At 42.8% G+C, this 22,224-nt stretch overlaps 1 protein-coding gene across 5 annotated transcripts; it reads left to right on the forward strand.

The window, feature by feature from the left end:
- Nucleotides 1-1,198: 1,198 nt before the first annotated feature.
- Nucleotides 1,199-13,831, forward strand: CHAMP1 (chromosome alignment maintaining phosphoprotein 1). Of its 5 annotated transcripts, none has more exons than XM_059685211.1 (3): nucleotides 1,199-1,371; nucleotides 6,628-6,748; nucleotides 10,358-13,831. In XM_059685211.1, the coding sequence occupies exon 3, from the start codon at nucleotides 10,366-10,368 to the stop codon at nucleotides 12,826-12,828; it is 2,463 nt and encodes an 820-aa protein (XP_059541194.1). In that variant the 5' UTR covers nucleotides 1,199-1,371; nucleotides 6,628-6,748; nucleotides 10,358-10,365; the 3' UTR covers nucleotides 12,829-13,831. The 5 variants fall into 5 exon arrangements, with proteins under 5 accessions (XP_059541194.1, XP_059541189.1, XP_059541191.1 ...); XM_059685206.1 differs by having other exon boundaries at nucleotides 1,200-1,371; nucleotides 10,312-13,831; XM_059685208.1 differs by having other exon boundaries at nucleotides 1,200-1,334; nucleotides 10,312-13,831.
- The last annotated feature ends 8,393 nt before the right edge of the window (nucleotides 13,832-22,224 follow it).

Below are 22,224 nucleotides of genomic sequence, written 5' to 3' on the forward strand. Positions count from 1 at the left end.
CACCATACAACCAGAAGGAAACCCCCAATTACCAGCTTGCCCTTGAGGAGAACCTAGGGTCCCAATATCTTGCATCTACTTTTAAGGCCCTCACCTGAGGGATGGGCCCCCAAAACACCTAGCTCTGCAAGTCAGTGGGGCTTGCCTCCATGAGACCCACAGGACTGTAGGAAACAAAGCAGCAGTTCTCAATGAGTGCATGGGTACTTGCTGCTGCTGTCACCCAGGGCACAGCACAGAGGAGCAGACAAACGTGTCCATCTCCCAGAACTTTCCTGGAAGAGCTGGGAGTACAAACTGCTGCCCGGCTTCTCATTAGCACACATCCAAGTACTGACTGCAATCCTCCCTGGAGCTGGGGGCAGCTGGTGGGCCCTGTCCCCACCTTCTCCCTCCAGCTCACTCCAATGGTCAAACCAAGTTGCCAGCACATCTCTGGAGGAGGCTCAGGTGAACCTGGCGGGATGGCCTTTGCTCACACAAGTGCACCTTGCGGGATGGCTTTGCTCGCACAGGTGAACCTGGCGGGGTGCCGTTCGCTTACGTTGGTGAACCTGCTGAGACCTGCTGGGCGGAAACGCCAGGTGAGGACCAGCTTGTACCCTAAAGCCGTGGTTCTCAACCTTGGCTGCACGTTAGAATCACCTGGGAATCTTTTTAAAATCCTGATTTCTGGGCCTCATCCTCCGGAAATTGTTTCTTTGTTACTAATGTTGCGGCCCCACCCCACAACAAAGAAACAGAATTTCCGGAGGATGCGGCCCAGAAATCAGGATTTTAAAAAGATTCCCAGGTGATTCTAACGTGCAGCCAAGGCTGAGAACCACTGCCCCAAAGGGTTCCAATCTACCCCCGCTTTCCGCCAGCGAATCTGAAACGCAAGCCTCCTCCTCGCGCTGGACCTTCTCGGTTGGGCGCGACCAGGCCGGGGTCCCACGCCGGGGCCTGGCAGGAGCAGCGGCGGGCAGGCTCCCGCTCGGCCAGGGGGGCGAGGACGGGGAGGAGATGCCCGGACCCCCGCCGGCGCGCGAGAACGTCCAGGAGCTGAGCGGGGACACATCACTTCCGGGGGCCGGGCGGGCCGCTCCACGCGCCCGCGCACTTGGCTGGGGGTGGGGGTGGGGGTGGGGAGGAGGCGGGGAGGAGGTGCCCCCCGATCGGCGATCAGATTGGCCGACACGGAAGGGCGCGCATGGCCAAACTCTCTTCCCGTCAGCCCCGGCCCTCGGGTCCTGCCGCCACGCGCATGCTCGCGCGCCCGGAGCCCGCGCCTGCGCTCCGCCGCCATTCGGAAGGCCGCCGTTCTGCAGGGCCTCGCGGCGCTGCCCGGTACGGTGAGCCCGGCCCCCCGCCGACATCCGCGGTCCCGCGGTGAGGATCGGGGTGAGCAGGCAGGGGCGTCGTCCGGGCCCGAACTCCCCGCCCGCGTCTCCGGGAAGCCTTGGGCGCCCACCGAGGAGGGGCCTGCATCCCGTTAGCTCCCGCCCGGCTGGCGGAAGGACCCGCTACCCAGAGGCCGCGGGCGGAGAGGACGCCGCGGGACTGGAGGGGGGGGGGAGTAGGTAATGTTTTATTTAAACCCTGCAGGGAATTCGGCTCTGGCTCTCGGGGCGTGCGTTCTTCTCGTTTCGGTCCCGGATGCAGGGTTCTCCGCCCCTAGACGGCGTGGGCTTTTGTCATTGTTTGAAAGACAGCTGGGCAGTCCTCAGAATGGGAGAAATGTAGTCATGAACCAGGTAAGGGATTCGTGTCCAGAACATGTAAAGAACCTAAACTCAACAACAGAAAGCAATCCAGTTCAAAACTGGGCACAGGCCTGTAGGTATTTCTCCAAAAAAGATACACAAATGGCCGGTGAGCACATCAAAGGATGCGCCTTCGCCATCAGTGATGAAAATGAAAACCAGAATGAAGACCATCTCACACCCATTCGCATGACTATTCGGGGGAATATCACTATTATTGGCGAGGGTGTGGAGAAATGGGAGCACGTGGGCAGTTGCTGGTGGGCATGTAACGTGGTGCAGCCAGGAGCCGTGGCCCACCGCTGAGTAGTGGTTCCTCGGAAATTTAGACAGAGTTATTATATGATCCAGCGATTTCACCCCCAGGTGTAAACTCCAAAGAATTGAAAGCAGGGACTCAAATGGACATTGCGCACAGGCGTGCAGAGCAGCCTAACTTAAAGTAGCCAAAAGGAGGAAACAACCCAAATGTCTGTCAACGCATGAGTGGGAGACACAATGTTCTTCACCCTTGAAAAGGACTGAAATTCGGTGACATGCTGCAGTGTAGATGTGCTAAGTGAAATAAGCCAGGCACAAGAGGACACATGTACGGTTCTACTCATAGAGGCAGAAAATGGGGTAGAGATTACCAGGGGCTGGTGGGGGTGAGGGGAGGAAGGGAAGTTACTGTTCAGTGGGTGCAGAGTTTCTGTTGTGGTGATAAAAAAATTCTGGAAATGGATAATGGTGATGGTTTTCCAATATTGTGAATGTACTTAGTGCCACTAAGTTGTGCTTTTAAAAATGGTTAGAATGGAAAATTGTGTTATCTTTTACTACTGTTTTAACGAGTGTATAGGAAAAGGTAAAACTACAGAGAGTAAGAAAAAAATATCAGTGGCCCTAACCAGTTTGGCTCAGTGGATAGAAGGATAACCTGCGGACTGAAGGGTCCCAGGTTCGATTCTGGTCAAGGGCATGTACCTTGGTTGCGAGCGCATCCCCAGTAGGGGGTGTGCAGGAGGCAGCTGATCGATGTTTCTCTCATTGATGTTTCTAACTCTCTGTCCCCTCTCCCTTCCTCTCTGTAAAAAAATAAATAAAATATATATTTTTAAAAAATCAGTGGTGTTTCAGAGCACAGGGAATTGTTATGGCAGTGAAAGTATTCTGTGAAATCTGTAATGGTGGGTAGTTGATATTTAGGAATTCCATCCTATATAATAAAAGGCTAATATGCAAATTGTCTAAGTGGTGGAATGATCAGTCACTGTGACACGCACTGGCCACCAGGGGGCAGACGCTCAATGCAGGAGCTGCCCCCTAGTGATCAATGTGTTGCCACAGGGGAGTGCCACTCCGCAGGCCAGAAGCCAGGCTCACAGCTGGTGAGCGCAGCAGCAGTGGCAGGCGGTAAGGAGTGAGGGGTCCCAGACTGCGAGAGGGCACAGGCCAGGCTGGGGGACACCCCCCACACACACACCCGTGCACGAATTTCATGCACTGGGCCTCTAGTAGAACTATAAAACATGTAAAGTGACCCCTTAATGTAAACTGTGGACTTTAGTTAATATTGGTATTTGTCATTTGGAGCATGTACCACACTAATACAGGATGTTACTAATAGGAGAAATAATAGGAATTTCAGTGCCTAGTCTCTACCCAGCAGCTGAATTCTGGACTCATTCTGAAACACCCCTGTGGGAAAGGTAGCATTGTGTTACAAATAGATCCAGAATCAGGAAGCCAGGGTCTTCTGTTGCTTCTTTGGACCTAATTCGTGTGATCTTTCACAAGTCACTTCTCTCACTGAGCATCAGTTTTCTCAATTATAAAGTGAAGATGTTGGACTCAAGTGCTTTGAGGATCCTTCCAGTCCTGTCCTGATCATTGGCTTCCTGTTATGGAGGGCACCTCCCCCACAAAGCAACTTATTTGTCTGTGATTGAGTAGTTCGTAAATTTTGATATGTTGAACTGACATCTGTTTTCCTACTGGCTCCACTTGTTGCTTCTAGGGCAGCTTACATATTATCCATAATTCTCCCACTTTTGAAGTTAAGTGCCTGTGCTCACAAATGACATGTTTTCATGCCCGCCATCCTGCTTGCTTTCATTTACAAGTTTCCTAGTGTTAGGGACTCTCTTAAAGTGCCCTTCCTGCCCAGAGCTGGAGACAGTGATCCACTGGGATATTCTGCCAAATGCAGAATATGAAATGCAGTTCTCTTTAGTGCTATGTTCTGCAATTGATATTTGGGTTCTAAATGTTTGATAAATTTTGTTTTGTTGATTTTGACTCATTGTATTGGCTTTTCAAGATCTTATGAAATTCCACTGTATTAAGTTGGTCAAGATAAAATAGAACTTGGATAGATAGCAGAAGTTTATTCTGATCACCACATGCTCATTATTTGCCTTACCTTGAGCAAATTAATGTCTAAGTTTGAGTTTCTTCAAGTATAAATTGAAGTTTTAAAGTAGATGGTCCTTGAGGTCTCCTCTTGTTCTAAAATCCAATGGCTCTAAGACTAGATCGTAGCTTGCGTCTTTTCTAGTTTTAAAATTCTGTGAATGTAAGATCAGGGCTCCAGTATTTTTTATTTTTTTAATTTATTTTTATTTTTTTAATTAAATCTTTATTGTTAAGATTATTACATTTGTTCCTCTTTTTCCCCCCCATAACTCCCCTCCTCCCAGCTCCCGTGCCACCCTCCGCCCTCACTCCCCACCCACTGTCCTCATCCATAGGTGCACGATTTTTGTCCAGTCTCTTCCTGAATCTCCCACACCCCTTTCCCCCCCAAGAATAGTCAGTCCATTCCCTTTCTATGTCCCTGATTCTATTATGATCACCAGATTATTTGTTCGCTTGATTCTTAGATTCACTTGTTGATAGATGCATGTTTGTTGTTCATAATTTGTATCTTTACCTTTTTCTTCTTCTTCCTCTTCTTAAAGGATACCTTTCAGCATTTCATATAATACTGGTTTGGTGGTGATGAACTCCTTTAGCTTTTCCTTATCTGTGAAGCTCTTTATCTGACCTTCAGTTCTGAATGATAGCTTTGCTGGATAAAGTAATCTTGGTTGTAGGTTCTTGGTATTCATCACTTTGAATATTTCTTGCCATTCCCTTCTGGCCTGCAAAGTTTCTGTTGAGAAATCAGCTGACAGTTGTATGGGTATTCCCCTGTAGGTAACTGAGTTTCTTTCTCTTGCTGCTTTTAGGATTCTCTCTTTGTCTTTTGCTCTTGGCATTTTAATTATGATGTGTCTTGGTGTGGTCCTCTTTGGATTCCTTTTGTTTGGGGTTCTCTGCACTTCCTGGACCTGTAAGTCTATTTCTTTCACCAGGTGGGGGAAGTTTTCTGTCATTATTTCTTCAAATAGGTTTTCAATATCTTGCTCTCTCTCATCTTCTGGCACCCCTATAATTCTGATGTTGGTACGCTTGAAGCTGTCCCAGAGGCTCCTTACACTATCTTCGTATTTTCGGATTCTTTTTTCATTTTGCTTTTCCAGTTGGGTGTTTTTTGCTTCTTCACATTTCGAATCTTTGACTTGATTCTTGCGCTGCTCTGGTCTGCTGTTGGGAGTCTGTATAGTATTCGTTATTTTAGTCTGTGTATGCTTAATTTCTAGTTGGTTCTTTATCATAACATCGAGGGTCTCATTAGATTTCTTGTAGATTTCATTAAGTTTATCGGCAGCTTCTAGGCAGTTCTTGAGAGACCTTAAAAGTGTGGTTCTGAACTCTGTATCTTCCATTGACAATTTTGTCCTGTTTCTTTGTCTCCGCATTTTTTTTTATGCTTTCTTGGTGCACCCCCTAGTGGTCTTTGTGGCAGTCTGGTTGTAGTTAAGCCTTGATTGTTGTAGTTAGTACTGGGGGGATTTGACCTCCAGGCCAACTGGCTGTGAGAGTCAGCTGTGTCTGCAGTGGGAAAACTTCTGTCCTCTGGGGAGGTGCTAATCTAGCCTTTGCCTGAGGCTATCCAGCAAATGGCTCTGTGCAGGGCTTGGGCGGGGCGGGGCGGGTCACACAGGATTAAACGGCGGGTGGAGCGAGCAGTTATGGCTGCTCTCAGTTCCGTCCCTAGGTGCTCTGCCTCACAGAGTCCCAGCAACCGCTGCAAACCTCGGAGAGAAAGCTGCCTTCGAGTTCCGACCCAAGCCAGACAGTCCCGCTTCTCCCATTTGAGTCTGGGTCCCTAGAGACTCGCCCAAGATCAGGGCTCCAGTCTTTATGACAGAGTGTGTGAGATTGAACAGATACTTTCTGAGCATATATCATATGCCAGGGAAATGCAAGGGTTACAGAGGGGAATGGTTAGTCCCTGCTCTCCAAGAGCCCACAGCCTGGTGTGAGATGACCATTCTGTAGAGATGTGTATACAGCAGGGGGTCCAAGGAAGATTGAAGAGGATGGAGATATTTACAGTATTTAAGAAACAATCCCTCCTAAAGGATGGAGGAACTTGCCCGATTACTGGGTGGCAATATGTGGATGTGAAGGAGAGGAAATACCTGTATAGAGGCCCAGAAGCTTGAATTGTCAGGGAATGACAGGTGAGAAGAAGGCAGTGTAGTCAGGAGCTAGATTGTGAAAAGCTTTATATACACTGTTCAAATTTTGTGCCATAGGTGTTAGAATTACCCTGAGAAATTGTGGGCAGGCAAGTCGCATTAGGTTTTTATGTTTGGAAGATGAGTGGCAGCAGTTTGATGAATGGATTGGAAGGAAAGAATACTAGTGGCAGGGAGATAAGGTGTCAGAATTAAAGCAGTTGACAAGTTTTAGGGAATAATGGTGAGAGAAATAGGCAGAATTCTATTATAGGGGACACAAGATATCATAGAGATGGGATTTTGACTGCCCTTTATTTTTTTATTTTTAGGTTCAACTTCTCATCTTTGTCCTCCTTCATGTACTCCAGCTGTTTTCTGCCGTTTAGTAAAAAAGCCATGTAAATTGCTGTCCTTTGAAGACTTTTTTAAAGACTTCTAGTAAGACAGCTGGTAAGTCTACTAGGGAGAAGCATGTTGGTCTTTATTTCTTTCTCGCTGTAAAAGTACTTGTCTTGGATTTATAAAGTGTTATTCTACCAATATTTCTTTTCCCTTTTTTTTGCTTTTAACATTTCTTGCTTTTTAATGTTTAGGAGAATATTTTATGATGAGAATATTTTTGAAAGGTTCTTAGAGTTCTTAAGAAAAACCTCTATAAAAGCGTACACAGTCATATATATAAAATGATGTATGAACATGTGCTAACTGGAGTTTGAGAGGTAAATTCTGTAACATTTAAAAGATGTGTTTTACATACACTTTTTTAAATTTTAATTATTTTTAAATTCTTTATGGTGAAAGTTTTATATATGTCTCCTTTTACCCCATTGACCTCTCCCCACCTGCTCCCATCCCCCTATTGTCTGTGTCCATTGGTCATGCTCATATGCATGGATACAGGTCTTTTGGTTGATCACTTACTCCCACCCCCATCCTCCCTGCCTTCCCTCTGAGGTTTGACAGTCTGGTCTGTTCGATGCTTCTAAGTCTCTGGATCTGTTTTTGTTCATCATTGTTCAAAGTATTATATATGTCCCCTTTTTACCCCCATTGGTCCCCTCATGCCCCTCCCCTCCCCACCCCACTTTCCCCCTTCAACCACCCCCAGGCCTTCAGCACCCTGTTGTCTGTGTCCATGGGTTATGCATATATGCATACAAGGTCATTGGTTGATTACCTCCCACCCCCCCTTCCTCCCTTCTTTTTTTACAAGTTTGATAATGAGGCTTAAATAATAGGCAGGTGTGAGTAATAGAAACTTTGAGATTGACCAGAAGAGTTTTGGTAGCAAGAGAAAGAGGGAGGGCCATTTGGGAAAGATAGGGAATGAATGATTTGGAAGTCTGAGGAGCCATCAGGATTTAATACAGACTGAAAGGGAATGAGAATGGATGATGTATTTACTGAGTGTCCATACGTGAAGGTGGAGAGCTGGTGAATGGACAGATTTGGCAGGCAGCAGTTGAGGACAAAAGTAGTCCAAGAAACTGAGGTGGCTGGAGGATGTTTGAGGCAAGAGCAGCTGGAATTAGGCTAAATGGTATTAAAAACAGGAACTAAATTGCAGGAGTAGCTATAAAATGTAGGGTTAGTAGAAACTTTCCAAATAGGCAAAAAAGGGAGAAACTGAGTCAATGGAAAGTAGAAATAAGGAGAAGAGGTTGTAGAGCTTTGCCTACTGAAAGGGACCACAAGACTGGGATAACAATCGGGAAAGAGTATGTGCCCAAAAGGAGACCAACTCTCTACTGTTGTACTGTGTTAGAGACGTCCATTTATGAGATGTGGTTTTGTTTTATTTTGTTTTTTATTTGAGAAGTTTGCCAGAAGCATTTTAAAAAATTTTCCTGACTATAAAACAGTGTGCTCAGACATTTCTGTGGGAATAGAAGAAAAAGTGCTTTGCCCTTAAGGTTTATAATCAAAGCCCTGTCTGTATTATACAATTACTGGACTTTTTGATGATTAATAGATTATATGAGTTACTATTGGTAAGAGTTGATGGGCAGCATATAGGAAAGGAAGAAAATTGTTTTGTTAATGGGACTATACGTTATGCAAAGAGGAGAGATGAAGCTAAGTAAGTGCTGCTTTGAAATGAAAAAATAAACCTACTTTCTCCAAACTGTATATGAATTACTGCTTGAGAAGTTAAGAAAAGTTCCTATAGTTAAAAGTTTGATTTCTTTTATATACAAGGACAATTTATAAGTAATTAAGAAAAATGGACAAAGCATATCCTAGAAAAGAAATATACATGGCTAATCAGCAAGGAAAAATGTCCATTTCTCATTAAAGAAAAGCACGTTAAAACAGTAGTGAGATACTGGTTTTCATCTAAGAAATAGTAAAGGTTAGAAATTTAATGATACACTCAGTGTTGATGAGGAATTTGGGGAATTGTCCCTCATATATACACTATTAATTGGTATGCAATAGTGCTGTGACTTTTTGAGAGTTTGGTATAATGTGTCAATTTTAATGTAACTAGCCTTTGAACATGGTAATCCATTTCTAGGAATTCTCCCTTCAGAAGTACCCTTACATTCAAAGATATGTACAAAGAAATTCAGTGCTTATCTCTGTAGGTAAAAATGTCCTAGAAAATGCCCTCTAATTCAGCAGAGCTCCTGAAACCTCTACCTGCCAGAAACTTGGCCCAATTTTGTTTCTAGAATCACAAAACCTACTCTTCTTGCTTTGGAACTTCAGAAACCTGGCCCTGTAATTTCTCTTGAGCCAGAGGGACACCTTCTTTTCCTTAAATGAAAGCAGATTGCAGAACAATATGTATAATATCCCATTTGTATAGAATGTGTTTATGCATTTGTGTATAGTATACATAGAACATTTCTTCAATCACATGTAAATACGGGGCTACCTGGGGAGTGATACTGTGTGAGTATTATATACTGTATGAATGAGTATGTTTCAACTGAGCTTTTGTTACTTTTATCACCTAAAAAGTCTCACTTAAAATTTTAAAAAGTTCTATTTTCTGGCAAGCAAGTTCCTGCCTCCAGGCTGTCCTCAATCTAAATTGCCCTTTGCTTGGTAAGGGCAGCATCTCTGCTCAAGTAATAATTTTAAGCCTAGGATGGCATGTTATTCAAAATCTCTTCTTGAATGTCTCCTTGACAGCTTTCTTTATGTTCCCTCTACACTCTCACATCCCTACCAACGAAAGCACCATATTGCAAAACACCCCTTTACCCCTGAGTGCTTAGAAAAGCATGGGGCACAAAATCATTTATTAAATAAATGAATCAAATACTTTATATTAAAATGGATAAAATATAAAATAGGCTGATTTTTTTTTTTTAAGATTTATGAGCCCTGGTCGGGTAGCTCAGTTGATTAGAGTATCGTCTTGATACAACAGGTTGTGGGTTCGATCTCTGGTCTGGGCACATATAAAAATCAACCAATGAATGCATAAATAAGTGGATCAAGTCTTTCTCTCTCAAAAAAATCAATACATACATAAATTTTTTAAAAATTTATGTTTTCATAGTTACACTTAATTTAACAAGTGATTTTTGAAATAGATTTAAAGTTTCTTGCTCAGCCTTAAATAGCCTAACTGGTATTTTGATATTTACTTAGCTTTGTACACAGATAGCTTGTTGATATTTGGGGTTTTAGAGTCAGGGTATATAGCACGTGAAGTACATAATTCTGGGGTAAGGCTTGGGTCACTAATAGCTTCATAACCTGGTTAAGTCACTAATCTGAACCTCAGGTTTTTCATCTCTAAATGAACAAAATAATACTTGAGTCAGATTATTAAGAAGATTAAATAGGATGATGTATGTAAACCTAGCAGAGTTCCTGTAACTCAGTTAAAAATTAGTTGCATTTTTTTTCTTAAAAATCTTTTATAGATATATTATTGAATAAATGCATATGTGCGCCATCCTATGCTTACAATTATGCAGTTTTAGAATGGGCTAGAATAGCAGTTCATTCAAGATTATGTTCCCTGAAAATAATTTATTTCTACTTTATTTCAGCACTATTGAAAGTTTTTAAAGAGTATAACTGTGTGTGTTGTAACAGAAAGAAAAATGGAAGTATTTCAGGAACTTCGTAAACCATCAGTACGTTTGGAGTGTGACCACTGTAATTTCAGAGGCACGGATTATGAAAATGTACAAATCCACATGGGCACCATCCATCCAGAATTTTGTGATGAAATGGATGCTGGTGGGTTAGGTAAAATGATATTTTACCAGAAAAGTGCAAAGCTATTTCATTGCCATAAATGCTTCTTCACCAGCAAGATGTACTCTAATGTATACTATCACATCACATCCAAACATGCAGCCCCAGAGAAATGGAATGAGAAACCAAAAAATCAGTTAAACAAAGAAATAGATTCTGTGAAAAGCCCTCCTCCTCCTGAACACCAGAAAATGCCCCCTAATTCAGAACTCCAGAAATCTGTACCTGCCCTTTCCATAGAAACAGAGAAACTTGACCCAGTTTTGTCTCCAGAATCACCCAGACCTACTCCTCTTACTTCCTTGGAGCCACAGAAGCCTGGCCATGTTTCTCCTGAGCCACAGACACCTTCTCTTCCTTCTCCTGAGCCACCAAAAACTACCCCTGTTTCTTCTCCTGAACTTTCAAAATCAATCCCTATTGTTTCTGAATCTCAGAAACCAGTCCCAGTTCCTTCTCCAGAACCACAGAAACTTGCTCCTGTATCTCCTGAGCCAGTAAAGGCTGCTCTTATTAATCCCAAACCTCAGAAACACTCCCATTTCCCAGAAACATTGGGGCTGCCTTCAGCCTCCTCTCCAGAGTCACCAGTTCTTGCTGCTTCTCCTGAACCTTGGGGGCCGTCCCCAACTGCATCTCCAGAGTCTCGGAAGCCAGCCCGGACAGTCTCCCCTGAGCCTAGGAAGCCATCTCCGTCAGAGTCTCCTGAACCTTGGAAGCCATTCCCTGCTGTCTCTCCAGAGCCTAGGAGACCAGCCCCAGCTGTGTCACCGGGTTCTTGGAAGCCAGGGCCCCCTGGGTCCCCCAGGTCTTGGAAATCCAGTCCTTCAGCATCAGGACCCTGGAAGCCAGCTAAACCTGCTCCATCGGTGTCTCCTGGACCTTGGAAACCAATTCCTTCTATATCACCTGGACCTTGGAAACCAACTCCTTCCATGTCCCCTGCTTCCTGGAAGTCTTCGTCAGTCTCACCTGGTTCCTGGAAATCACCCCCGGCATCTCCTGAGTCGTGGAAGTCTGGCCCACCAGAACTGAGAAAGACAGCTCCCACCTTGTCACCTGAACTTTGGAAGACGGTTCCCCCAGTGTCTCCTGAGCTCCGTAAAGCGGGACCCCCCTTGTCTCCTGAGCTTCGCAAACCAGGCCCACCATTGTCCCCTGATATTCGAAGTCCAGCAGGATCTCCAGAGCTCAGAAAACCCTCAGGATCGCCAGAGTTTTGGAAGCTTTCTCCTGATCAGCGGAAGACTCCTCCTGCTTCACTTGATTTTCCTGAGTTCCAGAAAAGTTCCCGTAGTGGTTCCCCTGATCTCTGGAAGTCTTCCTTTTTTATTGAACCTCAGAAACCTGTCTTCCCTGAGACCCGGAAACCTTCTGGGCCATCTGAGTCCCCTAAAGCAGCCTCCGATATTTGGAAGCCCGTTCTTTCTATTGATACTGAGCCTAGAAAACTCGCCCTGTTTTCTGAGCCTACCAAAACAGCCCCTCCTGCTTCTCCTGAGCCACGAAAACGTGCTCTTTTTCCAGAGCCCCGGAAACATACCCTTTTCCCTGAACTTTCCAAATCTGCTATGTTCCCAGAATCTCAAAAGGCAGTTGAATTGGGAGATGAACTGCAGACAGATGCCATAGATGATCAAAAGTGTGATATTTTGGTTCAGGAAGAACTAGCTACACCTAAGAAACTCTTAGAAGACACTTTATTTCCCGCCTCAAAGAAGCTCAAGAAAGACAACCAAGAGAACTCTGATGCTGAGCTTAGTAGTAGTGAATATATAAAAACAGATTTGGAAGCAATAGAAAGTAAGGGCCAAGAATCAAGCAGTGATCAAGAGCAAGTTGATGTGGAATCTCTTGATTTTAGTAAAGAGAACAAAATGGACATGACTAGTCCAGAGCAGTCCAAAAATGTACTACAGTTTACTGAAGAAAAGGAGGCTTTTATCTCTGAAGAGGAGATTGCCAAATATATGAAGCGTGGAAAAGGAAAGTATTATTGCAAAATTTGTTGTTGTCGTGCTATGAAAAAAGGTGCTGTTTTGCATCATTTGGTTAATAAGCATAATGTCCATAGCCCTTACAAATGCACAATTTGTGGAAAGGCTTTTCTTTTGGAATCTCTCCTTAAAAATCATGTAGCAGCCCATGGGCAAAGTTTACTTAAATGTCCACGATGTAATTTTGAATCAAATTTCCCAAGAGGCTTTAAGAAACATTTAACTCATTGTCAAAGTCGGCACAATGAAGAGGCAAACAAAAAGCTAATGGAAGCTCTTGAACCACCACTGGAAGAGCAGCAGATTTGACTTTTGAAAACAGTGGCTACATGCTCTACAAAGTTGTTTGTTGAAAGTATAGTTGAATAGCCTAGTTGGGTCAGTAGATGTTGCTATGTATGGTGTATAGTGTTTGTCTCAATAGTGTTCACAGAATAGACATTTGTTATCTTTTTTATGGTCTCTGTTTATGTTGCTATCAATTCAGACTGTATATTCTAGATGGATAACATATCTAATCTCTTTTAAGTATATTTGAATAATATGAAGATATAGGCATTCATTTAACAAGCAAGAGCCAGTTGTACTCAATTTAAAATAATCTAGTTAAAAAGTGTATCTTTTTTGTGAAACTCATTTCATACCATGGAAATTACTAGTTGGAATGTTTAAGAATTAGGCAAGACATTTTTGAGGGGTTTTGTTCTTTTTCCTTAAAAATATTTTCCGATCATAAAAGTTATTTTGAAGTTTCTATTTGATCATTTTTATAAATCTTGAACAGAGAGTTTCTAGATGTTTATTAACTTTTATGTCTTGGAAAATTGGAGTCTCAGGGTTGCTGATTTTCTGCTAAAAGGGAGAAAATTGAGTAAGTATAAAAAACTATTTGCAGCCTTCTCCTACAGGAAACTGAGAAAGGTGAGTATGATTTTAGGTCTTGTCCTTAGTTGTTTGCGTTGGAGTCTTCCATTCTTTATCTTATCCCGAGATCTGGCCCTTCACTTCCCTGTGAGCTCACACCAATAGATGATCCTTAATTGCCAAATGTGTTAGAGATGTACCTCCTACTCCTGGGCCTTATGTGCCACCTGTTGGAGCTTCACATCAGGGTAATGAGTAGGAATTGAAAGTCTTCCGGAGTCACCACAGAAAATTTTATAAAGACATTTCTGTTTGAGAATGTATCCATTTTTGTTTTTAAAGTTGTTACTGTAAATACCTTGAGCCTGTTCATGGATTATTCTATTCTAAAATATTTTGTTCAAATGTGTATCAACTGAATTAAAAACAAAGGCTTTCATGTCGCCAACATCTTCATGTGTGTGTTTTCTTTTTCATTGTATGATGTCTAATTTCTGTTACTCTTTCCTATTTCCACTTGTTCTCAGCATACTAATTTTTTCATATCTGGAGCAGCATTTTCTCAGCTCTGTTTTCTCAAAGTTCTGTGGTCAGGTAAGTTAGGGACTCACTATACTAGGTGTTCCTTGTGGAGAATCTCATCAGTGCACATAATTTATTAAAGGTTGTTCAAATTTCAGTGTTTATCCTGGCTGCTTCATTTAAACAGTGTGAAACATTTCACGCTGTTAGGATTCTGATGTATAGCCAGATTGAAATACTAGCTTTAGTTGAGCCATTTCTGGACATTTTTGAACAGGAGTGTTTTTTGTTTAATGGCATCCAAATTAACATGCCAATTGGGAAGACAGTGTTAGATAATACTGGGAAGGTCTTCGAAGCTTCAGATTTATCACTTTGGTGAGCATAGTTAGGCAGGGAAAGCACTGAGTAGTTGTCAATTTACACTGAACACCTCAAGAACAAGTTTCTAGTCCTGAAGTTTCCTTCTAGGGATAATGCCAACAAGTTGGACAGATAAGATATCTTTCATATACAGTTGTCGTTTTCGTTATACTGATTTGATTAAAGTTATGAATGGAAAAACAAAGGGTCTTCAGTACCCAGAAACCCTTTTGAAGCCTGCAGTCTCAAACCAACTATAGTATGTGCATAGATTCATAAATACATTTAAAGAAAATTATTGTGTAAAACTAGCATTACTGTAACTCCAAATCTTGTTTTCTATATAATTTAGGAAACTAATACATTTAAAAAATTTTTAGTTTGTGTTTTGGGGCACACAATGTATAAAGATGTAATTTTGTGACATCAAAAATCTAAAGGGGTTGGAACAGCTGTAAAGGAGCAGAAATTTTGTATGTTATTGAAGTTAAATTGCTATAAATGCAGATTTGAATATTATAACTTTAGGATGTTCATCTTTATGGTAACCACAAAGAAAATTGCTATACAGTGTACTCAAAAGGAGGTAAAGGAATTTAAACATTTCACTACAAAATCAACTAAACACCAAAGAAAAAATACAAGAAATGTGAACAAAAAGATAAACATGCTATATGCTTTATATGGTACTAGAGGCCTGGTGCATGAAAATTTGTGCACTCGGGGGTGGGGGGTTCGCAGCCCAGCCTGCGACTTCTTGCAGTCCGGGACCCCTCAGGGGATGTCTGACGGATGGCTTGGGCCTGCTCCCTAGGGGTATTGAGCCGAAGCTGGCAGTCAGACATCCCTCTGGCAGCCTGGGAGCTCTCCCTGGGGAGCGGGCCTAAGCCTTTAGTCAGACATCCTTAGTGCTGTTGCAGAGGCAGGAGAGGTTCCCACCACCGCCGTTGCGCCAGCCAGCAATGAGCTGGCTTCTGGCTAAGCATCACTCCCATTGTGGAAGTGCACTGACCACCAGGGGGCAGCTCCTGCATTGAGCATTTGCCTCTCGGTGGTCAGTGTGCGTCAGAGCACTGGTCGTTCCACTGTTAGAGTCAATTTGCATATTACCCTTTATTATATAGGTTAAGGCATATAGAAAACAAATAACACAGTGTCTCATTTAGGAATGAGGCGGAGGCTTTCTACTTCATCAAGAAAACTGGATGCCCAACCATGGCCTGAGGGCCATTCATGAGCCCACCTTATAGGAGGGAGCAGGGCTCTTTCTAGAGAGAGTGGGGCTCTTTCTTTTCTAACAGGCAGAACTGGCTCTGATGAATGACCACTGAAGGTTGACCAGCTGGCCAGGGTGAGGCAGGTGGGAAGTGACAGGCTCTACTGACACCCCAGTGCCTGGTACATTGTAGGCACTCAATAAATACTAGTTGAGTACATGAGTGTATGGGCTTTTCACACACATGCAAGTGAAAGGCAGCCAGGAACTTGACATTGGCCAGATGAATTCCTTGATGCATGGCCAATGTATAGTGACAGTGCAAAGCCAAACCTCTTCCAAACAGTTTTGATTGTTCCTGTGAAAAGGGGAGAGGGGAAAGAGGGCTCTGTGCTTCAGGCAGGCTGCCCTAAGAGTGAAGGCCACCTGCTCTTGCAGGTGAAAAAAAGCAGGGCATTGAGCATAGAAACCGGCCAGGTCTTGGATACTATTTGTGGTTGTTGGATACTGGAACTGCAGGAGGAACCCATGACTTCTCTCGTGCCCAGCGATCTGTATGAGATTGGAAGCCAGGCTCCCTCTCCAAGCAAGGACTTTCCCCACCTGGTCATTACCAAAACTGAGGTAAGGCACTGACAAAGGCAAGTACATGCTTTCTTGGACGTTATAGCTTTATGCTTGATAAGCACACACTTCCTCTTGTGCTGGGAATAACAAGCACAGTGGTTGAGAGCTTGGTTTGTGAAGTCAGACATACCTGCCTCGGTTGCTTAGTGGGGATGGCGGGGGGAGGGGGTTGTGAAGTTGAACTTGGGCGTGCTATTCTCCTCTGCAAAATGGGGTAGACTTGTAGGACCTACAGCCTACGACAGCATAAAGCACTCAGAGCACTTAGTAAAGTACTTGATACATGGAATGTGCTTAGTAAATGTTAGATACTGTTGCAAGAACTTTGACCTCTAGCAGGGAAAATAAGTCCATATTGAAAGTTCAGGGTTTTATGGCTTATCTCTTCTTGGCAGTGAGTTAGGGTCTTTGGGAATTTCATACCAACAAACATCTGGGTTATGAATAGCCAATTTGAAATATCCATGGTGGACTCTGCCCTGGGGTTGGAGCTCCAGAGAGCAAAAAGTCATTTCTAATTTTCCATATGTACCCTTCCTGCTGTCACCACAGGAAGAAGACCACAGGTCCTGGTTAAAACAGCTGAGGCACCACTTCCTCATCCACACTTGCTGCCGTCTAGTCTGGGCAAGGCACTCAGACACCTAGCACTGTGTTACTCACTTTTAATGGAGTGCCTCTCCTTCTCTGAATGAAGAAACCTGCATGCCTTAATCCTGGAATATAGGAGTCGCTCAAATATTTGCTGAATGAGGAGAGGATGGCACATTCTTTGCTACCCAGAATTTCCCCATGGTCTCAGTGTTACTGAGCAGTAGTTTTAAAACCTGGCGCTACCTTGGAATCACCTGGAGAGTTTAAAAACTGGTTCTTGGGCCCCACCCCAGATCAGTGAAATCTTTTTAGGTACCAGGCACAGACCCAGGTGTTTTCTAGAGTCTCACATGCTTCCAAACACAGCCAAGGATGAGAACCATGGTTATAGACCAGCCGTGGGCAAACTACGGCCCGTTTGAAATGAATGAAACTAAAAAAAAAGACCGTACCCTTTTATGTAATGATGTTTACTTTGAACTTATATTAGTTCACACAAACACTCCATCCATGCTTTTGTTCTGGCCCTCCGGTCCAGTTTAAGAACCCATTGTGGCCCTCGAGTCAAAAAGTTTGCCCACCCCTGTTATAGACCATATTGTTAGGTGCTCAGTCTCGGCCACAGCTCACCTCTGCTGTGGTAAGAGAAACTCCCCGTGTGGGAAGGAGACCTGCCTTTAAGTAAGGGGGCACCTTAACTCTTCACTTCAGTGTTTTTGGTCTTTAAAAAGGTAATATGACATCTAATTCATGGAGCTGTTATTTTTAAAAAGTGGTAAAACGTGTTTGTGCACATTGTAACCACATTGAGTCACATTTGTAACTGAAGCAGGAACATCCTGTTATACTGCATTTTTAGTTATAAAACTCAATATTTAAGTGAACAGAAAAGAGGCCAAATGAGTTCAGTTTTAAATCATGATCTCTCTACACTTGGGGCGGGAAGAGGGTTGAAATGAAGCCAGACTGAGTCATGTGGGTGCCAAATGCAGTTAATAGGTTTATTCCCCTTCAAGCTGATAGTCTATAAATATTTTCTCAACATTCATTCAGAAGAGGTTCAGTGCCAGTTGGAGGAGGACACAGGTGCCCTCTGCTGTCCTAAGCAAGTCAGCTTTAGTCTCAGAACAACTCTCAGAAGGCAGAGATTATTTAGTCATCAACCACTGGTCTTGCCCCGGGGAACCTTACCCCCACCAAGCATTCCTATCAAATAGCCCTATCACATGGAATTCTCTCTCTGAGAGGAGCCTGGTGAATAGAATTTTTACCATCTTGACGCATCTCAAATATAGCCAGTCCTCATCTTCATCCAACTCTGCTTTGCAAAGTAGAGGCCTGGCTCAGGGCCTCTGGACTCTGTAAGTGGTGTCTTTGGGAGTTAATTGGCGGTTGCTTGATCAAAAAAAATCGTGTCTATTACCAGTGGAAAATTCTGCCCACATTTCACTTATGGAGCTTCCTGTTACTTGTGAAAATGTGTTCCTTTGGTGAAAGAGAAACACAGAGGTGGGAACTGGCCTGCCCAGGGCCCCCAGCTTAGTGGAAAGATGACAGCCTCCACTCTCTTCACCCATCCTCTTCCACTCCAAACAGTGAGCAGTGGAATTCACACGAGATAGAATTCAAAGCAAGCAGAAGGAACCATGAGACTATGTAGCTATCCAAACGATGAATTACAAATTTTTGTTTTTAAGGAGTCTAAACTGCCATATATTATTGCTTTAAGTAGTAAGCTGGAGTAAGGATGGCATTTAAGGCTTGTGGGTAAGTGAACAGATGGCAGAAAGAACCAGTGATTTGAAACAAGACTTGAGTAAGACCTCACTCAGTTACAGGTCTGTTGGCCTTTGGCACATTAAATGGTTTGTCTCTAACACACCTGAGATGATAATACCTGCTTCATAAATTGAATTGGAGGGCATAATAGGAATAAGACTAGAGATGAAAAATAGGGGTGTGGGCTTGAGATCAAAGTATGATTTCTACAAAGCCAAAAACAATGAATACCTTTCAGAGTTAATCAGCTTGCAAGTGCAGAATGGGTAAATGCGCTATTTCAAAGAAAAATTTGGTGAACAGCAGTTTACTATATAGTTGGCAAAGGCAGCCTGAAATAACTTTGCTAAGTTACAGAAAACTGGTTAATGGGACTATAGTCATGCACCGCATCACAACATTTTAGTCAACAATGGACCACATATTCAGTGGTGGTCCCATAAGTTTAAAATGGAGCTAAAAAATTTCCATCACCTAGTTACATCATAGCTGTCATGACGTAGAACAACACATTACTCACGTGTTAGTCATGACGCTGGTGTCAACAAGCCCACTGCACTACTGGTCTATAACAGTATAGCAGTACAATTGTGTACAGTACATAATGCTTGATAATGGTAGTAAGGAGCCATGTTACTGGTTTCTGTATTTATTATACTATGCTTTTTATCTTTATTTTAGAATATACTGTTTCTACTTATAGGAAAAATAAGTTTGCTGTGAAACAGTATGTCATGTTACACAGCAGCAGCCTCCTACATCCACATCTTGTGTTTCCTGTGTCTCTTGATTGCACAATTTCTCTTGTGCTTGATTTAGTCTCATGTTATTTTTTTAAATTTAGTGTAGCCTAAGTGTACAGTGTTTATAAAGTCTACAGTAGTGTACAGTAATGTCCTAGGCCTTTAAATTCACTCACCCCTCACTCACTGACTCCCCCAGAGCAATTTTCAATCCCACAAGCTTTATGCATGCCCTATAACAGGTGTACCATTTAAAAAATCATCTGCACCATATTTTTACTGTACCTTTTCTATATTCAGCTATGTTTAGATACACAAATACTTACCATTGTGTTACAATTGCCTATAGTATTCAGTACAGTAGCATGCAGAAGAGGTCTGTAGTCTTGGAGCAATAGACTATACCATCTAGTCCAAGTGTATAGTAGGCTACACCATTTGGTGTTTTGCAAGTGCACGCTATGATGTTCTCACAAAAATGAAATCACCTAATAATGCGTTTCTCAGAATATATCCCCGTAGTTAAGCAGAGCATAACTGTATTTTCAAAATTCATTCTATAAAACATATAGGTAAAATGTTATTTCTTCCTGATAAAGTGCAATAATCTTTAAAATAGTTAAATCCTATTTTTGTAAAGTATATTTCCCAATTATAATCATTCTTCATCCAATTAAATATTTTATTATTTCTACCTTCCACTAATTAAAAAATACTTATATGCTAGTTGCCAGACAGAATAGTTTATTAGCAGTGCATATATCTTACTGTTTTATTTATTTATTTATAAATACTATATTTTTATTGATTTCAGAGAGGAAGGGTGAGAGAGATAGAAACATCAATGATGAGAGAGAATCATTGATCAACTGTCTGCTGCACACTCCAAACTGGGGATGGAGCCCACAACCTGGGCATGTGCCCTTATCGGGAATCATGACCTCCAGGTTCACAGGTCGATGCTCAACCACTGAGCCAAACCGGCTGGGCTATCTTACTGTTTTATATCACTATCAAACATAAACATATAAAATGTTTGATAGTGGTATAAAACAAAATAAAGGATTTGTTTATAAGTTTTAAAATAAATCTTAATCATTCCCAAAATGCTAGAGTTTGATATACTCATATATTTGTATTTATTGAAGAAATGAACTCCCACTGTTGCATCTTTTGTTCCATCAATAACTCGCAGTTTTAGCTACACATTGTATTATATAGCTTTATATCAGGTAAAAAGAAAAAGACTATTAGCAGTTTATATATAAACTATTTTAATATTTGCTTTGGTTAATTATACACTATTGAAATAGATATTTTTAATACCTATGACCTTATGATGGGAAATCCAAACCTTTAATTCACGTGCATATTTTTATTGCAAAGAATTTTGTCCTCAGCAGGATGAAATGATGTGAAATAGAAATGTGAAAATTACTTTAGGACATACAGGAGCAAAAGTTTTGAGGACCACTTGTTAAGGAAACAGCAGTTGGCTAAGTGTAAACCTTTACCAGTTTCAAACAGGGACAAGTAGTCCCCAATTCCTCAGCCTGGTTTTGTGTTTTCTCTGGTCCATGAGAAAGTCTGACATTACTTGGGTATCTGATAACTTCAGGCTGTGATTCAGTGGGCCTAGGGAAGGGCTCAGCAGCGTTACTTATTGGCAAATCCTGATGAAAGGATGCCAGAGCAGATGGCTGATCCACCTGGGACAAGCGCTTCCCAGGCTGGAGCCTCGAGTCAACACCCATGGACTGGCCAAAGGAGTTGGCCAGATCCTGTCTTTATTTAAAATCTTTATATTTTGTTCATCATGGATTTTGGGGGGCACTAATTTAGATTTTTTTAAAGTATTGCACTGAAATAATATTTATATTAACTACTGAGTTTTGGGGTTTTTTTTTGTTGTTTTAATATATTTTTATTGATTTCAGAGGGTAAGGGAGAGGGAGAGAGAGAGATAGAAACATCAATGATGAGAGAGCATCTTTGATTGGCTGCCTCCCGCACACCCAACACTGCGGATTGAGCCTGCAACCTGGGCATGTACCACGACTGGAAATTGAACCATGACCTCCTGGTTCATAGGTCAACACTCAACCATTGAGACATGCCCCCCAGCTTGTGTGTGTGTGTGTGTGTGTGTGTGTGTGTGTGTGTGTGTGTGTTATGTGAATATGTGAATGCCTTTCTTCTCTCACCCATTTCTGGACTTGCTTTGAGAGCTGGTTCTCTATGGCCTCCCTGGTGAACAGCACCTATGCCAGCCTGTGTGTCCGTGTGTTTGCTTCTTTGGGTAGGTTATCTGGAAGTCATGGATGGTTTCTCCCCATCTGGAACAAGAAACAATCCTCCCAAGAGAAGTGAGAAAACTCCACAACGATTTCCTGCTGAAAGCAGCTGCACGGCAAGCATCTGGCTGCAACAGAGAGGGCTTTGTGATGGGCCTGGCAGTTTTACGTTGTCATAGGCACCTGTGACTGTGCCTTCTTCCCTCTTTAAAGAGCCTTTTGTTCCTGGCACTAGAGGCCTGGCTGGGACCCGTGAGGGAGCCCAGGCACTGCCCCAGCTTGGCTAATCTCCAACATCCATAGTTTGCAGCAGCTCAGGGCAGAGCTGAAGTGCAGCCCATGGAGCCTCCTGTCTGGTGGCTGTCGGGGATCCTCCACGGGCCACATGGCCAGCTGCTCTTCTTGTTCTATCCAGGGAGTGTCACATGAGTGGAACTGATGAAGGGTACATTGATTTGTTTACTCAGTAGGCATTTAAGTACCTACTATGTCAGGAACAGCTTTAGGCTCTAGGATATGAAACAAATGAAGCAGCCTCCTGTGGTACTCAGAGACAAAGGGGAGCAGTACCTGTTGTATGAGGGGTAGTTCATCCATTTCAGCCGGGGCACTCCATAATCACTTGGCCCTAGTGATCAGCTCTCACATCAATGTTTCCCCCTCCAAAAATCAATAAAAATAGTTTTTAAAAACCAGAAATTTA

Source organism: Myotis daubentonii, chromosome 2, assembly GCF_963259705.1.
Source record: "Myotis daubentonii chromosome 2, mMyoDau2.1, whole genome shotgun sequence".
Lineage (NCBI taxonomy): Eukaryota > Metazoa > Chordata > Mammalia > Chiroptera > Vespertilionidae > Myotis > Myotis daubentonii.

Excerpts from the sequence above, each read along its gene's own strand:
- CHAMP1 (XM_059685211.1), top strand. The coding sequence starts at position 10,366 with ATGGAAGTATTTCAGGAACTTCGTAAACCATCAGTACGTTTGGAGTGT.